Source organism: Chrysemys picta, chromosome 7 (assembly GCF_011386835.1).
Source record: "Chrysemys picta bellii isolate R12L10 chromosome 7, ASM1138683v2, whole genome shotgun sequence".
Classification (NCBI taxonomy): domain Eukaryota; kingdom Metazoa; phylum Chordata; order Testudines; family Emydidae; genus Chrysemys; species Chrysemys picta.
The window spans coordinates 1,209,907-1,227,573 of record NC_088797.1 but is presented as its reverse complement, the minus strand read 5'-3'; the positions used below and the strand labels follow the sequence as shown (position 1 = coordinate 1,227,573).

At 67.8% G+C, this 17,667-nt stretch overlaps 1 protein-coding gene across 3 annotated transcripts; it reads right to left on the bottom strand.

Moving 5' to 3' along the window:
- Nucleotides 1-312: 312 nt before the first annotated feature.
- On the bottom strand, nt 313-16,342 carry LOC101946858 (G-protein coupled receptor 22-like). 3 transcript variants are annotated; one of them, XM_065550588.1, is made up of 2 exons: nt 3,121-9,142; nt 313-2,217 (listed from the first exon to the last, which is right to left on the bottom strand). In XM_065550588.1, the coding sequence occupies exons 1-2, from the start codon at nt 3,354-3,356 to the stop codon at nt 942-944; spliced, it is 1,512 nt and encodes a 503-aa protein (XP_065406660.1). In that variant the 5' UTR covers nt 3,357-9,142; the 3' UTR covers nt 313-941. The 3 variants fall into 3 exon arrangements, with proteins under 3 accessions (XP_065406660.1, XP_023965705.1, XP_005296082.1); XM_024109937.3 differs by lacking the exon at nt 3,121-9,142 and adding an exon at nt 16,183-16,342 and having other exon boundaries at nt 316-2,217; XM_005296025.4 differs by lacking the exon at nt 3,121-9,142 and adding an exon at nt 16,031-16,176 and having other exon boundaries at nt 324-2,217.
- Nucleotides 16,343-17,667: the final 1,325 nt, after the last annotated feature.

The window sequence follows — 17,667 nt, the reverse complement described above, 5'->3', positions numbered from 1 at the left end:
GCCGGGGGGGGTCGCGCTGCCCACCCCAAGAACCAGAGACAGGCGCGGCCGCTTGAAGAGTTTCATCTTTATTGAGATTGGCAGGAGAGAGTTTGGGGGAGGTCACGGGGGATATTTACAGAGAACGGGGGGGGCAGCGTCTCGGCTGGGGGGTCCTTGGGGAGCCGGGCAAGGGGCTGGACACAGAGCTGGGAGAACAGCAAAGAACAGGGAGTCAGGGACCCAGGAACACACAGACCCCCCCCCCCCCAACACTCAGCCCCCCCCATGCACAGAGCCCTCCCCCCGACATCCTGCCGACACACAGACCCCCCCCATGGATATGTAGATCCCCAAGCCCGCCTCTTACACAAAGAACTGCCCCCCCCATGGATACACAGAGCTGTCCCCCCCAGACCCTCCCACCCGCGATGATGAGGGTGGAAATACTGTTATGGGCCGGCTCAGCCAGCCCCAGTCACTGGAGGGGGAGGGCCCTGCCCTGGGAGGGGCCGCAGGACCCCAGGGTCTCCCGCCCCCTTCTCCTTCGGCCCCTCAGTCAGCACCAGCCGGGCCCCTCCCCTCGCCCAGCGTGGAGCCGGCTTGGGGCGCCCAGGCCCGGGGCCCGGTGGCGGGAGCCGGAGGAGCCGTTCCTGACGCGGGGGTTGCAAGGGCCCTTGGCAGTTCCAGGGGGCCCAGCCCCCAGCCAGGACCCAGCCTGGCAATGCGCCTGGGCCAGTGTGGACGTCCCGGTGCTGGTCTGCGGGGAGCTCAGGCCAGGTCACGGAGTTGGCTGCTGGGAGCTGGGCGGGTCCCCTCTGGTCGGCCAGGGCGGGTGCGACGGGCCCAGCTTCTCCCCGGCGCCCCGGAGTGGAGCTGCCTGGCCTGGCCTGGCCAGTGAGCGTGGTGCAGTCTGTGTCCTGCCGGCTGCGCTCAGCCAGGCCCCGGCGTGGGCCAGCCACTCACTCCCTCAGCCCCTGGGTGGGGCAGCGCTGTGCCCCCGCGCTGCCCGTGGGCCGGGCCCGGCGCCCCTTGTGGGGCTCCACCCAGGAGTTGTGTAGGACGGTGCCCCCGGGCACGGGGTCCACCTGCAGCGCCGACACCACCCGCTTCTTCAGCTTGCTGCGGAGCGCGGCGCGCAGCTTCTGGCGGGCGAAGGCGTAGAGCAGCGGGTGGAAGACGGTGGTGCCATAGGCCAGGGCCAGGAAGCAGAGACGGAGCTGGAGCAGCAGGCGGCCGGGCCCCAGGCACAAGACCAGCAGGTTGGCGATGGAGATGGGCGCCCAGCACACCAGGAAGGTGGAGACGATGATGAGCGACATCCTGAAGACCCGTTTCTGGCGCTCCCGGCGGTCGCGGTGCCGCCTGACGACCCGCCGGAGCGCCACGATCACCGAGACCGAGGCCTGCACCCGCATGGGCTGGGGGGGCAGCGCCGGCGCCGCCTGTACCGGCCTTTGGGCCTCTCCCGCGCCGGCACCCGGCTCCGCCCCTTTCCGGCGCTTCCGGCGCTTGCTGTGGCGGCGCTGGCTGCGGGAGCGGCGCCCGCTCAGGCGGATGTCGAGGGCCCGCAGGACCCGGGCGTAGGTCAGCAGCATGACGGCCCCGGTGGCGGCAAAGGCCGGGATCTGTAGCAGCAGGTGGTAGCACGTGGCCGGCTCGGCCTGGGGCCCGGGGACGCGGAGGCAGAGCGCCGGGCGGGGGCCCCGCAGGATCTCCAGCTCCAAGAAGGGCAGGAAGAAGCCGAGCAGAGACAGCAGCCAGACGGCGGCCAGCAGCAGGGCGGCGCGGCTGGGCGTCAGTGCCCGGCGGCCCGGCCGCACCGAGATGTCGTACCGGTCCAGGCTGACGACCAGCACGTTGGCGGCGGTGGCCACGCTGCCGAAGGTGACGCAGGCCTCGTGGAAGCAGCCCAGCAGCGGGCCGTTGTGCTCCGGCGCCAGCAGCAGCACGGCGACGGTCAGGGGCGCACACACCAGGCACACCAGCGTGTCCAGCACATGCAGGTTCATGGTCACCACGGTGCTGACCGAGTCCACCAGGCCGGGCTGCGAGCAGTACAGAGCCAGCACCGCCAGGTTGCCACTGCAGCCCAGCACGATCTCCAGCAGCAGGAAGCTGCTGAGCGAGACCTGGAAGCCCAGCGGGTAGGGCAGGTACCCGCCGGCGTCGGCGCCGGCCCCGTCCGTGGTCTCCAGGAGGGTGTCGTAGATGGCGCTCTCCATGTCGGGCTGCACCCTGCAGAGCAAAGGAGACAGGGCGTCAGCTCCCCCGGGCCTCCAGCAGCTGCGGCAGGCAGACAGCGCCTGACACCAGCCGCACCCAGCCCGGCTCCTGGACCAGACCCTCCACCCTGAACCCCCCATCGCGCCGCTCTCTCTGGCCTGAGCCCGTGGGGACGGGGCCCTGCAGAGCAGTCGGGGCTCCCTGCCCCACAGCAGCAGGGAAATCTCCTTGGGGGGCCGAGCTGCCCAGACAGGCTCTGCCATCCCCTCTGGGCCCCACGGGCTCCCACTGCCGGGTCCCCTCCAGCTGCGAATGCAGCCACCGCAGTAACCCCGAGAACAGGCAGGGCTGGGAATGCTTCTCCCCCAGTGCCCCTCACTCCCAACCTGCAGCCCCCGCCAGCCCAGCCCTGCCCCCCCAGCTCTGCCGGTGCCCCTCACTCCCAACCCGCAGTCCCCGCCAGCCCAGCCCTGTCCCCCCAGCTCTGCCCCTCACTCCCAACCCACAGTCCCTGACAGCCCAGCCCTGCCCCCCCAGCTCTGCCAGTGCCCCTCACTCCCGACCCACAGCCCCTGCCAGCCCAGCCCTGCCCCCCCCCCAGCCCTGCCGGTGCCCCTCACTCCCAACGTGCAGCCCCCGCCAGCCCAGCCCTGCCCCCCAGCTCTGCCCCCCACTCCCGACCTGCAGTCCCTGCCAGCCCAGCCCTGCCCCCCCCAGCTCTGCCCCTCACTCCCAACCCGCAGTCCCTGACAGCCCCCCCCTGCCCCCCCAGCTCTGCCCCCCCCCAACCCGCAGTCCCTGCCAGCCCAGCCCTGCCCCCCCCAGCTCTGCCAGTGCCCCTCACTCCCGACCCGCAGTCCCTGCCAGCCCAGCCCTGCCAGTGCCCCTCACTCCCGACCCTCAGTCCCTGCTCACCCAGCCTCAAGGGGCCGTGTTATCACAACCATCTGGGCCCCGGGTTTGTGCTGTGGAGATGTGTCCTGGGGCGTCACTTCCCACCTACAGACCATGGCAGAGCTGCCCAGCAGCCATTGCTTAGCGCCGGCACCTGGCGCGCCGACCCCTCGGCCCTGGCACCACCCCGGGGCCTGCGCCGCACCCGGCAAAGAACTTCCCTCAGGCTCACTGGGGGGGGGGGAACCCGGCTCCATCAGTCACTGAAAGCAGCAGCTCCCTGCTCGTCGGGGCCTTCACCGCGTGGCCGCCCTCAACCAGCTGCTGCCTCTTCCCAGGGCCAGGCGGGCTCCGTGCCAGGCTCCTCCTGGGCTGCCACCTCCTGACAGCTGAACTCAGCCCCTGGTCCCCGGCTCCTTGCCAGGCTGGTTCCAGCGAGAGCAGCTGCTGGGTGACCTTAGCAGCTCACTGGGCGGGAGGCAAGGAGCGGCACAGCTGCTGCGGGTACTGCCAGGGCTGCACCCCCAGCCTCCAGCTGCCAAGCCAAGGGTCCTTGCTCTGCTGCTGCCAGGCTGTGCCCGCTGGCCCCGGGCATGGGGGTGCTGGGGACACAGGGTGCCAGGGCATGGGGGTGCTGGGGACACAGGGTGTGCAGGGCATGGGGGTGCTGGGGACACAGGGTGTGCAGGGGGGCAGCTCTCCAGCTCCAGGTTGGACTCTTCCATCCGCGTTCTCGGGAGATAAGCAAGGAGGCAGGAACACGAAGCCCACAGGGGAGCCAGGGAGACCTGCTCCCTCTGCAGATGCCCGGGGCGGGGGGCATGCTGCCACTGCCCCGGGCTCCCTCAGCCTAGGGCGCATGGGCACGACCTGGCAGACCCAGCCCACAAGCAGCATCCGCTTGTCAGGGAGAAGGGAGGGGAGGTGGGATGGGGCCGTGTCCTTGCAGGGGAAGGAATTTTAATCAGCTGCCTGGCTGACTATTACCAAGGTTCAAGGGAATCTCCTTGATAAGGTCTCAGGGCTGGAATAGCAGGGGTCTGTGGGTCAGGAATGAGGGGGGGTAGCAGGGGGCTGCGGGTCGGGCGTGAGGGGCACAGGCTGTAACCTGTTCAGGAAGGACGGAGGGGCCAAGGGGGGCGGGGGGCTCTGTACCAAACACCACTGCTGGGCCTGAGTCACCGACAACTCCGGGGGGGGCTCATGGCCCCATGTCCCAGCAGAGGGTTTCTCACTCTGGGGGTTGCAAGGCTTGTGTAGGGGGGGTCGTGCGTGTGGCAGTGGCTGCCCAGTGCCCAGCTCTGCCAGCAGCAGCGTGGAAGTGTGGGGGGTTGCTTTTTACGGGGGGTCATCACAGCCTGGAGTATTTTCGAAGGGGTTTCCAGCCCCCTGTCCGAGCAGCTCAAGCACCAGCAGGATCACACAGGAACAGGCCGTCTTGGTGTAGGACAAAACTGGGCAATCCTGGGGCCCTTCGACAGGAGGGACGTGCTCTGGGGCTCCCGCTGCCAGGGCTCAAACCTCCATTCGAGTGACAATCTCCTGACTCAGCACGTGCAGCTGACACTGGGCTCTGCCTTAGACCTTGTCCTGACAGACACAGAGGGACCCGTGGCAGAGCTTCGGGACAAGTGCTCAGGGCTTGATCCCATTTCGAATGTGGAGCAGAACAAAGTCCAGCCCAGTAACATGGATTCACACTTGGTGCTTTAATGGGGCCAATTCCACAGAGCTGGAAATCATTACGAGCCAACTCAGCTGGGAAGAATGTAACAGGAAAACGGGAATGCTCATTGGGAATCGTTCAAGAACCCTGCACTCAATGCCCCCAAAGCCTCAATCCCACAACTGAGGAAGGCGGCTGCGGTGGTTACCAAACCAACCTGGCTTAGACAGGAACTCAAGGCAGCTGTAAAAATAAAAGAATCATATCTAAGCACGGGAAGAGAGGGAAGGGGGCAGCAAAGAATACAAGTCAGAAGATGGGACTTGTTGAAAACAGATAAGGGAAGCCAAGGGACACGCGGAGAAGTCTACGGCCATCAGAGTTAAGGACAATAAGAGTTGTTTAAATATATTAGGACTAAAAGGATCCTGGCAGCCGTATTGGTGATCTCTCTCTTTCCACTCCACTAGCATCTCTGGAGGATGTTCAACAGGAGCTACTACAGTCAGACATTTTGAAATCATCTGGGTCAGATAACTTGGATGTAAGAGTTTTAAAAGAGCTGGCTGAGGAGCTCACTGAGGTGTTAATGCTGATTTCTGACAAGTCCCGGAGCCCTAGGGAAGTTCCAGACCGTCATAAAGCTCCTGTTGTGCCCGTTGTTAGAAAGGGACGACCAGGGTAATTACAGGCCTGTCAGCCTGACGTTAATCCCAGGCAAGGTAATGGAGCAGCTGATACAGAACTCGATTAATAAAGAATTAAAGGCGGGTGATGTAATTAATGCAAATCAACATGGGCTTATGGAAAACAGATGGCGTCAGACTGACTGGAGCTGACAAGCGTGCGGCTGCAGGGAACGGTGGTGACAGTCTAATTAGATTTCTGCAAAGCCTCTGACGGGTGCTGCGCGGCGTTTTGTTCCCAAGATTAGAACAATATACAATGACCGACCGTGGCCCACATTACACGGATTAGAAGCCGGCTCACTGCTAGGTCTCAACATGGAATTGGAAATGGGGAATCGTCATGGGGCTGTGCCAGGGGGGTCCTACAGGGTCGGGGCTTGGCCCTTCGCTATTTAACATTTGTACCAATGACCTGGAAGAAAACAGCAACTCGTCACCAGTAGAGTTTGCAGATGGCCCCCAAAGTGGGGCCGTGGGAAATCGCGCAGAGGGGCAGCGCTCGAGACAGACAGGAGTTTGGACGGGAAGGGGAATTAACGCTGGGCCAGTTTCCAGAGGCCGCAGCGGGGTCTCCAGGCCGGGCCATGGTTCGGAGGGAGCGGATGATGCTAACGGGGGCAGGGCACTGCCCTCTGTTGGCCGGGGTCAGACTAGGGGTCACACTGCGTCCTGCTGGCCTGGGGCTCGATGGAGCAGCTGCCCAGCCCACTTGGCATGTCATCAGAACAGGGTCACGTGCCAGCAACTCGGCCACTGCCTGACGCGTGCTGCCAGCCTCTGGGGTGACTGCCACGGCCCCCTCCTCCAGCCCCCGCCCCGGGCGCAGCCACACCTGGGAGCCACACGCAGCTTCTATCTAGAACCCAGCACGTTCAAAGCAGCCTGCACCCCTCCCTGCCCCGCTCGGCAGCCCCCTCCCTGCCCCCCAGGCCCGGGAAAGAGACAAAGGCCAGAGGGGGACGGAGGCTTGGCTGGTGGCCACTCAGGGGGGAAAAGGGCTCCAAGGCTCTGGATGGCCTTGGCTGAAAGTCGCGGATTTCTGTGCTAACGAGCTCTGCCCCACACTGGGTTCCTGTTTCCCTGGCTGGCTGAGAGTCACGTCTGCCGGTGGAGTTGGGGCGCACGGCGAGAACAGGGGCTGATCGCATTGCGGTCGGTCGCAGGAGGCTTCCCCTAGCAGAGTGTGCCCCAAGGGGAGCCCCGCTGGTGAGGGCCCTGAGGGGGTTCCAGGGCGCGGCGCCTGGCTCGGTGCCAGCCCATCACTGTGGCTGCGGCCCGGCCAGCGCGTGCGGTGCCAGCTCCCGGGGGCCGCAGCCATTCAGCCTGGTCCGTGTGCCCGGGGCCTTTGAGCGAATTGTGTGTGAATCTGCCCTGCGGTCCCTGCGCGCCGCGAGGCAGTTCCCGGGGGGCTGCTGCCCAGTGCTGCGCTGCATGGAACCAACTGACACACTCTTGGGGGAGCCGGCGCTGGGCCCCGAGACCCCCGTTGCGCATGGGGGACCCCTCAGCACCACACAGCCGGGGCAGGGCCTGCTGCCCAGCGGGGGCTCGGGAGGAGACGCAGACAGGCAGGGCAGCTCCGTGGGGCTCCCATCTACCCAGCTGGTGCCACCGGGCAAAGGGCCAGGCAGAGCCGAATGCAGCCCCTGGCGCCGGCCCAGGCTGGTCATTCACCCCCAGTGTCTCCTGAGCCGGGGCCCCCAGCCTGACAGCCTCTGTCTGTGGAGTTTCACCTGCCGCCCCCCTCCACGGCTGGTCCCCCCTGCTCCCAGCTGGGGGTGTCCCCAGGACAGGCCATTCTCAGAGCCCGCTGGCTCAGGGACCCACCTGGCCCCAGGGGACGGCCTGTGGCCCTTGTTCACAGCCAGGCTGCTCACGGCGGCCGCTGGTCTCAGCCCATGTCAGACAGGCTGTGCTGGGCATGGCACGGGGCCCCCAGGGGCTGGCGGTTCCGAGGGGGGGCTCGGCGGGGGAGAGCGGGGCAGGGAGGGTTTGGGGGGAGCGGGGCAGGGGCTCGGGGGAGCGGGGCAGGGAGTGGGCAGGGCTGGGGGGGCTCAGTGTGGGGGACACTGCAGCACAGAGTGCTGGGGACCCTGTGGGCAGGCCGGCTCAGCCTGTCTCGGGAGGGGCTCAGAGGTGGGCAGGACGCGAGGGGCTGGGACATCTGTCCTGCGAACAGCTGGCTGGCGGGATGCCCGTGGAAAGGGGACGAGGCGGTGATGGGAGCCTAGGAACTGGACAGAGCAGGGACAGCGGGAACGGCTGCTCTCCCAGCCCCCAGCACAGGGCAAGGGGTTGCGTAGTGAAACGCCAGGTGGGAGAGAGGCCCGCTGCCTGGGGAACCCGCTGCCACATGCCAGACGTAACGGGATTCCCAAAGGGACAGGCCATGGGCAGCAGTTCTACCAGCTCATGCACAAACCTCCAACTTCAGGGCTCAAGCCAGTGCTCCGCGGAGACCCAGCGCCGGGCAGCTCCCCCCTCATCTGCTGCACCTTCCCCTGCAGCGGCCGGTGCTGCCCCTACCAGAGACAGGCCTTGGCTCTGAGCCGGACCCCACCCGGGGGCAGCTCCCGCCCGGCCGGGGTCCGACAGAGCCCCTGCCCGCTCCAGTGGGAGCAGAGATGTGTGCCATGGCTTTGGCACTGCATGAGGCCGTGGGGCCCATGCCAGGGCGGAGCACCAGACGCCCCCTCCCAGCCAATGCAGGGGCAGGAAGGGCACCGGGAGGAGTGTGCAGCCAAGAGCCGTTCCCCGTCACCTTCTGCCTGGCGCCGGAGACCCGCCAGCACCGCAGCTATCGACCTGCCTCTGGGCAGCGGAGACCGAGCGGCTGTAATTACATTGCTCCAGCCACAGGCTTCCCGCGTCTCTTCGTTAGCTTCCATCCCAGACTGCAGGAGTTTGTTAGCCAGCCGGGGGGGGGGTGGCCCCCGCGCTGAGTCCAGGACAAACCGGCTGGGAAACAGCCCCCCAGTAACCCTGAACGCACAGCCCCAGAGCAGCGACTTCCCGACCTGGAGCCTCTCGACCACGTCCCAGGAACCCATGCAGCTTGGGCAAGCCACCGACCAGCCCTGCTCCAAGGCTGGGGGCAGCAGAACCATGCGTGGCCACGCGCCCCAGGCTGGGCTAGCAGGGACTGTGGGTCGGGAGGGAGGGGCACTGGCAGAGCTGGGGGGGCAGGTCGGGAGGGAGGGGCACCGGCAGAGCTGGGGGGGGGCAGGTCGGGAGGGAGGGGCACCGGCAGAGCTGGGGGGAGCCCAGGGTTTGGCTAGCAGGGGGCTGCGGGTCAGGAGTGAGGGGCACCAGCAGAGCTGGGTCCAGACCCCTCCTTTACCGTTTGCGGGAACATGCATCATCCGGGTGCTCTGCAGGTCACACTGGGGCCTGAGCCCCCGGCTCTGCCAGACGCGCCCCCCACCCCCCAGCTTGTAGCGCCGGCAGGAGCTGTGACGATCACCGCGGGAGGGGTGGGGGGGCGCCCTGCACCATTCATCTGCTGACAGTTCAAGGACTTGGCCCTGATCCCAAAGCAACTCCTGGGCCCGTTCCAGCTACGAGCGCCCCAGGCTGATCCCCAGCCACATGGCCGGAGCCGGGCCAGGCCGCAGCCCGTGGGACGGGGGCTGGAGAGCCCCCCAGCGTCACAGAGCACAGCAAGCTTCACCTCTCCCCGGCCAGCTCCCCCGGCCACCCCCCACTCCGGAACCAGCCTCCCCCCAGCCACCCACCAGCCCAGCCCAACCCAGCCTCCCCCCGGCCAGCTCCCCAGCCCACCCCAGCCTCCCCGCTAGCCAGCTCAGCCTCCCCCCGGCCAGCTCCCCTGGGGAGGTGAACGGGAGGATGTAGGGAGGGTGGTAGAGGACGGGGGTACGAAGGGAGGATGTGGAGGGAGGGGAACAGGGGGTTTGACTTGAGGGGAGGTGGAGGGAGGGTGGTAGAGGACGGGGGTACGAGGGGAGGTGAAGGGGAGGATGTGGAGGGAGAGGACAGGGGGTTTGACGTGAGGGGAGGTGGAGGGAGGGTGGTAGAGGACGGGGGTACGAGGGGAGGTGAAGGGGAGGATGTGGAGGGAGGGGACAGGGGGTTTGACGTGAGGGCAGGTGGAGGGGAGGATGTAGGGAGGGTGGCAGAGGACGGGGGTACGAGGGGAGGTGAAGGGGAGGATGTGGAGGGAGGGGACAGGGGGTTTGACGTGAGGGGAGGTGGAGGGAGGGTGGTAGAGGACGGGGGTACGAGGGGAGGTGAAGGGGAGGATGTGGAGGGAGGGGACAGGGGGTTTGACATGAGGGGAGGTGGAGGGAGGGTGGTAGAGGACGGGGGTACGAGGAGAGTTGAAGGGGAAGATGTGGAGGGAGGAGGACGGGGGTTTGACATGAGGGGAGGTGGAGGGGAGGATGTAGGGAGGGTGGTAGAGGACGGGGGTACGAGGGGAGGTGAAGGGGAAGATGTGGAGGGAGGAGGATGGGGGTTTGACATGAGGGGAGGTGGAGGGGAGGATGTAGGGAGGGTGACAGAGGACGGGGGTATGAGGGGAGGTGAAGGGGAGGATGTGGAGGGAGGGGACAGGGGGTTTGACGTGAGGGGAGGTGGAGGGAGGGTGGTAGAGGACGGGGGTACGAGGGGAGTTGAAGGGGAAGATGTGGAGGGAGGAGGACGGGGGTTTGACATGAGGGGAGGATGTAGGGAGGGTGGCAGAGGATGGGGATACGAGGGGAGGTGAAGGGGAGGATGTGGAGGGAGGGGACAGGGGGTTTGACGTGAGGGGAGGTGGAGGGAGGGTGGTAGAGGACGGGGGTACGAGGGGAGGTGAAGGGGAAGATGTGGAGGGAGGAGGATGGGGGTTTGACATGAGGGGAGGTGGAGGGGAGGATGTAGGGAGGGTGACAGAGGACGGGGGTATGAGGGGAGGTGAAGGGGAGGATGTGGAGGGAGGGGACAGGGGGTTTGACGTGAGGGGAGGTGGAGGGAGGGTGGTAGAGGACGGGGGTACGAGGGGAGGTGAAGGGGCGGGAAAGGCAGGGGCACGGGGTACATGGGAGGGGTACACGGGGTATGGAGCTTGGGGAGGGGTTACCGGGGATGGGAGTGCCGTGGGCTGGGGTCCCCGGGGCTCTCTGTGCAGAGGGGGCTGGAGCTGCCCCCGGGACTGGGAGAGCCTGGGAGTCCACTACCTGCCCTTCCACTGCTTCTTTCTGGGGGCCGGCCGCTAGGCCCGGCCCAGCCAGCAGCAGAGAGCAGGAAACCCCACTGCCACTGCCTCAGAGGGGCTCGCCGCGAGCGGTGCCAGCCCAGGCTCGGCGCTGGCGCTACCCCTTGGGGGTGGGGGCAGAAGGCAGCGAGCCCCGCCAGGCGCAGTCCGACCGAGCTGCAGCCTGGCTTGCCCGCTCAGCCCGGGGGCGCTGCCCTGCCCGAGGCTGCTGGCGGAGCCTGGCTGTGGGGGGGTCGCGCTGACAGGCCACGGCAGGAGGGGGGAAGCCCCCCCCATGGCTGCCGGCCACCAGCTTGCGCCCCCCCCTCGCTCCTCTGGCCACGGCTGCCGGCTGTGCTTCGGGCCGCATGCCACCCCTCCACCCCCCTTGGCCGGAGCCCCGGAAGGAATGGAGCGAAACCCCTGGACCCACTCTCCCGGCCGCAGCACCGGACCCCGCTCCCCGCCCCGGTTGCAGCGCCGGCTGGAACACCGCGAGACCCCCGGATCCTCTCCTCCACCCAGAACCCCGGGCGGAGCGCAGCGAAACCCCCAGACCTGCTCTCCCGTCTGGAGCGCCGAATCCCGCTCCCCCAGCCAAAGCTCCGGGCGGAGTGCAGAGAAACCAGCCTGCGCCCCCCTCGCTCCTCCAGCCGCTTTTGGAAAGGCGCCGCTTTGGGGAAAATGTGCTGAGGGGAAGTGGCTGCTCCCCCTGCACCCCGCTAGCTATGCTACTGCCACCAGCCCGGAACCAGCCCTGACCTCACCCCGGCCACCCCCCAGCCCAGCGTCCCCCCAGCCCGGAACCAGCCCGGCCTCCCCCCGGCCACCCCCCAGCCCGGAACCAGCCCGACCTCCCCCCAGCCAGCTCCCCTGCCCCCCGCAGCCCTGAACCAGCCCGGCCTCCCCCCGGCCAGCTCCCCTGCCCCCCGCAGCCCGGAACCAGCCCGGCGTCCCCCCAGCCCGGAACCAGCCCGGCCTCCCCCCGGCCACCCCCCAGCCCGGCGTCCCCCCAGCCCGGAACCAGCCCGGCCTCCCCACGGCCACCTCCCAGCCCGGAACCAGCCCGGCCTCCCCCCGGCCACCTCCCAGCCCGGCCTCCCCCAGGCCAGCTCCCCTGCCCCCCGCAGCCCGGAACCAGCCCAGCCTCCCCCCGGCCACCCCCCAGCCCGGAACCAGCCCGACCTCCCCCCAGCCAGCTCCCCTGCCCCCCGCAGCCCGGAACCAGCCTGGCATCCCCCTGGCCAGCTCCCCTGCCCCCCTGCCCCCCGGAACCAGCCCAGCCTCCCCCAGTCCGGCCTCCCCCCAGCCACCCCCCAGCCCGGAACCAGCCCGGCCTCCCCCAGCCGAGGGGCCGGGATCAAGCCCATTTATACCTGGGGAAGCTCCGCTCCACAGGCCAACGGCTGGCACAAGAGCCAGAGGCAGCGCTGGCAAAAGAAACCAGGAGTCCCAGGCCCCAGGCCTGGCTCTGCCCACCGGGCACCACCCGGTCTCGTAAGCCAGGCAGAGCCATGGACAGGCCTAGTCTGAGGTGTAAACCCTGGGCCCAGCCGCTGGAGTGGGAGGTCACTGGGGTCTTTCCTCTGCTCCGCGTGGGCAGGGCCCGACCCACGCTCAGCCCGGGCGTGACCACGGCTCATTTGACGCCCCAGAGGAGAGCGCATGTAACAGACTCAGTGTGACCTCGGGCCGGAGACGCCAGGGACCAGGCCCCAGCCCTGCCTGGCTTGGGTAGAGCCCGGTCCCCCACCCCGCTGCCAAGGGGCTGGGCCAGGCAGCTGCCACGCCAGCTCCGAGATGCTACCCGGGGCCGGAGCGGTGCAGTAACGAACCTGCGAGAGGCCGGGTGCCGCAGCAGGGCACGGGGCGGATTGACCTGGGGATGTCGCAGGGGAGTTTTACTGGGACTGGCTGCACTGGGGGTGGGAGACTCTCCTTGAGGGACGATACCTGAGCACGTAACATGAGAACCCAGGTAGGGGGCTGGGGCCAGGTGACACCTACTGCCCGGGAAACTGGACAAAGGCTGGAGGAGGAACGAGGGGGGGCGGGGTGTGAGATGGCTGGAGGGGGTTTCAGTTTGGGGCTGGCTGGGGAAACGGGATGGAGACCCAGGACTGGGGTCTAAGCTCCTTGCGCCCCCAGAGGGACCTGGTTGTATCTACAAGCCCTGCTTGGGACTGTTCCTGTCGTCTAATAAACCTGCTGTGTTACTGGCTGGCTGAGAGTCCAGGTGAATCGCAGGAAATGGGGGGTGCAGGGACACCTCCCATCACACGGAGCTCAGAGGGACCGAGAGCTTCCAGCCCCGTCCTTATTTCAAATCCAGCCACAAAAGCTCCTCGGTTTGGCTAGACCAGCAGCCTCTGCTCAGGAGCTGCCCAGGACCAAGCGCTGTGGGGAGCTGAGAGAGCTGGGGCTGCGGGTCGGGAGTGAGGGGCACCGGCAGTGCTGGGGGCAGGGGGAGCCCAGGGCTGGGCTGGCTGGGGCTGCGGGTCGGGAGTGAGGGGCACCGGCAGCGCTGTGGTGGGACAGTTGGCAGAGCAGACACCTGTCACCTGTTCCCAGATGGCAGCAAGCTCTGGTTTTCCAGGTTAGTACGTTCACTCCTTGTGCCGCCGGCTCCCTGCGCCATGGGGCAGTGACACGCCAGGGGCACGGTGCTGACAGACCGAGCAGCCGCCTGCTACTATACGAGGGAATCCCGGACGGTGCTTCGCTTCCTGCCCAGCGGCTGCGCGGGAGGGAACCCGGGGCTGGGGGCTGACAGAGGAATTGGTGGGTAATTAACGCTCAGAGACCCACCAGGAGGAGGTGACTGGGGAAGGTCCCTGGTCCCAGGGACTGAGTGCCCAGGCCCCAGCACCCCCCTCCCGCCACAGCTAATCCCGTTAGCGCCCGCTCGGAGCCGGCTCCCGCCGTGCTAGGGCCAGGCTGCGCCCGGGGCCCAGTCCCCCGAACACACAGGGTGCAGTTTGTTACAAGGGGCTGCAGGGTAACGGGCTGAGTGGGGCAGGCCCAGACACAGCAGCCCCACGGGAGACCCAGGTCTGACCCCTCAGCACCCCAGCACAGGCCAGCAGGGACCCTGAGCTGAGGGAAGCTGGGACGTGGCCCTGTCTGGTCGAGGTGCGTTTGACTCCCGATGGGCTAATCACACGTTCGCAGAACCACTCCGCATCTCCTGGGGACAGCCGGGGCCGGGGCGAGGAGAGATTCAGCTCCCAGTGGTGCAGGAGATGGCAGAGGGGCTCTGTGCCTCTGACGGGGGCCCCAATCCGCCCTGCGCGCCCCATGTCCCAGGCAGATCTGGACCACAGCCAGCGTCCCAGCCGGCAGACCTCGGTGCAGGCTAGCCAAGGTGCCAGAGGGCAGACAGACCCCTTGTGAACGGGAGAGACGGGAATCAGGGCTGGAAACCCCACTGCAGCAGCAGCCAATTCCAAGCCAGGTTTGCAAATTGAATCCCTCCATGAGCACAGAGCACTGGGGAGATCGAAGGGGAGATGGCCCGGCTCCAACGGCTCCTGGAGCCAGAGTCCTGCACCCTGGGGTGGGGGAGCTACAGGAACCTGACCCCGGTTGTCTCTTACCAGTAACGTTTAAACTCCAGACCCTGGGGCTGGTGGCCGGGGCCAAAGGACCCTCCACACAGATCCCACCACAGGCTGGTGGCCAGGGGGTGGGTCTGGCCCCAAAGCGCTTCCCAGCCCCGGCAACTCTACACAAAGGTTTCATTCCAGCCTGTGGATGGGGCGACCCCACTGCAACCGGCCACATGGAACCAACACGAATCTAGCCCAGCTCGCAGGGACAGACTGACGCCTGGGCGCTCCCCCACGCCCCAGTCAACCGCCGGCCTGGCATCATCCATCCCCCGCCCGCCGGCCCGGCATCATCCATCCCCCTGTCAGCCGCCGGCCCGGCATCATCCATCCCCTGCTCACCAACCACCGGCCCGGCATCATCCATCCCCCCGTCAGCCGCCGGCCCGGCATCATCCATCCCCCCGTCAGCCGCCGGCCCGGCATCATCCATCCCCCCGTCAGCCGCCGGCCCGGCATCATCCATCCCCCCGTCAGCCGCCGGCCCGGCATCATCCATCCCCCGCCCGCCAGCCCGGCATCATCCATCCCCCGCCTGTCAGCAGGGTTGCCGAGAGCGGGTTCGGGCCCCGGTGAAAACATTTTTCAGGCGCCCCAGCAAGGGCGGACCGGCTAAACAGGGCCGACGAGAGGGCGGGGAAGCCGGGCTCTGGGCTCCCTTCCGGACCGCCGGGCCCTGGTAATTTGTACCAGCTTCCCCCCTCACCGGCCCTGCCCGTCAGGTGCTGGCCTGGCATCAACCATCCCCCCCGCAGGCTGGCCCTGCGCCCGTTCCGCCTGGCAGTGCGGTGGGGGAAGGGTGCGTTTGCATTTAACAGATCAGGGACTGACCTGCCCAGGGCTCTCGGGCACTGACTCTGAGGAGGGACCCCAGGCCAGCCCCTCGGCTGGGATTGTTACTGTACCACCCAGGGCCCAGGCCCACACTGTGCTGGGCATGGTCCAAACCCAGCACAGATCTGCCCTGGACCAAACAGCTCAACCCCACACTGGCCTCCTGGAGCCGGGGAGAGAACCCAGGAGTTCTGGCTCCTAGACCCCCTGTTCTGCCCCCCAGCCCCGAGAACCCAGGCGTCCTGGCTCCCAGCCCCCCTGCTCTGCCCCCCACCCCACTCCCGGAGCTGGGGAGAGAACCCAGGAGTTCTGGCTCCCAGTCCCCCTGCTCTGCCCCCCAGCCCTGAGAACCCAGGAGTCCTGGCTCCCAGCCCCCCTGCTCTGCGCCCCAGCCCGCTCCCGGAGCTGGGGAGAGAACCCAGGAGTCCTGGCTCCCAGCCCCCCTGCTCTGCGCCCCAGCCCGCTCCCGGAGCTGGGGAGAGAACCCAGGAGTCCTGGCTCCCAGCCCCCCTGCTCTGCCCCCCAGCCCTGAGAACCCAGGCGTCCTGGCTCCCAGCCCCCCTGCTCTGCCCCCCAGCTCCCTCCCGGAGCTGGGGAGAGAACCCTGGAGTCCTGGCTCCCAGCCCCTCTGCTCTGCCCCCCAGCCCTGAGAACCCAGGCGTCCTGGCTCCCAGCCCCCCTGCTCTGCCCCCCAGCCCCCTCCCGGAGCTGGGGAGAGAACCCAGGCTTCCTGGCTCACAGCCGCCCCCCCAGCTCTAACCCACCAGCCCCCACCCCCCTCCCAGAGCTGGGGAGAGAACCCAGGAGTCCTGGTCCCCAGCCCCCCTGCTCCCCCCCAGAGCCGGGGAGAGAACCCAGGAGTCCTGGCCCCCAGCCCGCCCAAGCCGGGAGAGAACCCAGGAGTCCTGGCCGGGTCTCGCAGGCCCCTGCCCCCGCTCACCTGGTGCCGAGGCCGCTCCAAGGTCGCGGGGGCTCCGCTGGGGGCCGGGCTCGGACCGGACCAGTGGAGCCGGCGGGGGGAAGTCACGGCTCGGCTCGCAGCAGCGAGGTCCCCGCGGGACTCAGGGACCAGCCCCCGCCCCCGACACTCACCCGTCCGGCTCCTCCCCGCCGGGTCCGCAGCGCCCGCCGCTCCCCGCCGGGCCGGGCTCGTGGCCGCGCTGCGCGCCCCCGGCACATCTGGAATCCCCGAGCACGCGCTCTGCGCGCCTCCCCCAGCTTCACACCTGGAACGGCCGGGCCCGCGCCCTCAACAGCTGGACTGGCTCGGGCAGGATACACCCCTGCTGCACATCTGGACAGCCCGCTCCTAGCACCCCTCCCCCGGGCTGCACAGCTGGACAGCTCACTCCCAGTGCCCCTCCCCTACTGCTTCACATCTGGACACTCCACTCCTAGCACCCCTCCCCTACTGCTTCACATCTGGACAGCCTGCCCTCTGCGCCCCTCTCCTACTGCTGCACATCTGGACAGCCTGCCCTCTGCGCCCCTCCCCCGGGCTGCACAGCTGGCCCAGACCCCCTGGGAACCCTGGGCAGGATACACCCCTGTGCACATCTGGACAGCCCGCTCCCAGTGCCCCTCCCCTACTGCTTCACATCTGGACACTCCACTCCTAGCACCCCTCCCCTACTGCTACACATCTGGACAGCCTGCCCTCTGCGCCCCTCCCCCGGGCTGCACAGCTGGCCCAGACCCCCTGGGAACCCTGGGCAGGATACACCCCTGTGCACATCTGGACAGCCCGCTCCCAGCGCCCTTCTCCCGGGCTGCACAGCTGGACAGCCCACTCCCAGTGCCCCTCCCCTACTGCTTCACATCTGGACAGCCTGCCCTCTGCGCCCCTCCCCCGGGCTGCACAGCTGGACAGCCCACTCCCAGTGCCCCTCCCCTACTGCTTCACATCTGGACAGCCCACTCCTAGCACCCCTCCTCTACTGCTTCACATCTGGACAGCCTGCCCTCTGCGCCCCTCCCCCGGGCTGCACAGCTGGACACTCCACTCCTAGCACCCCTCCCCTACTGCTTCACATCTGGACAGCCCACTCCCAGCGCCCCTCCCCTACTGCTTCACATCTGGACAGCCCGCTCCCTGCGCCCCTCCCCCGGGCTGCACAGCTGGACACTCCACTCCTAGCACCCCTCCCCTACTGCTTCACATCTGGACAGCCTGCCCTCTGCGCCACTCCCCCATGCATTGGGGTGAGCAGAGACCCTGGCTGCTCCTTTCCTGCGGAGCACGGCCCGGCTGGGGCATCGGCCTCACCATTGCCATGGCAGGCAGGAGGCTGTGCCTGCTCCAGGCACCTCAGCACCTGCCCTGAGGGCTCCCCGAGTTGGCCCCGACTCCCCCTCCGGCCCCAGTCACTGGGGCTGAGCAGCTGGTGTGACGGGTTGGGTCACAGAAACTCCCTTGGGACTGTCACCTGATGTGCTGAGACTACCTTTGAGCCCCTTTTCCCTTCCGGCTTGGGCCTCCAGAACCTGCCTTGTTGAGCCAGACACATCAGCCTGCTGCAACACAGACCCAGTATGTGAACCATGCCCCCAAAGCTGCAGGCTCAACTGAAACTGGCT

Bases quoted from the DNA above. Each gene is read 5' to 3' on its own strand.
- LOC101946858 (XM_065550588.1), bottom strand. From the start codon at position 3,356: ATGGAGCCGGGTTCCCCCCCCCCCAGTGAGCCTGAGGGAAGTTCTTTG. The intron at 2,218-3,120 runs GTGAGCAGGGAC...TTTGCTCTGCAG, and splicing joins ACACGGCCCCTTGAGGCTGG to GGTGCAGCCCGACATGGAGA.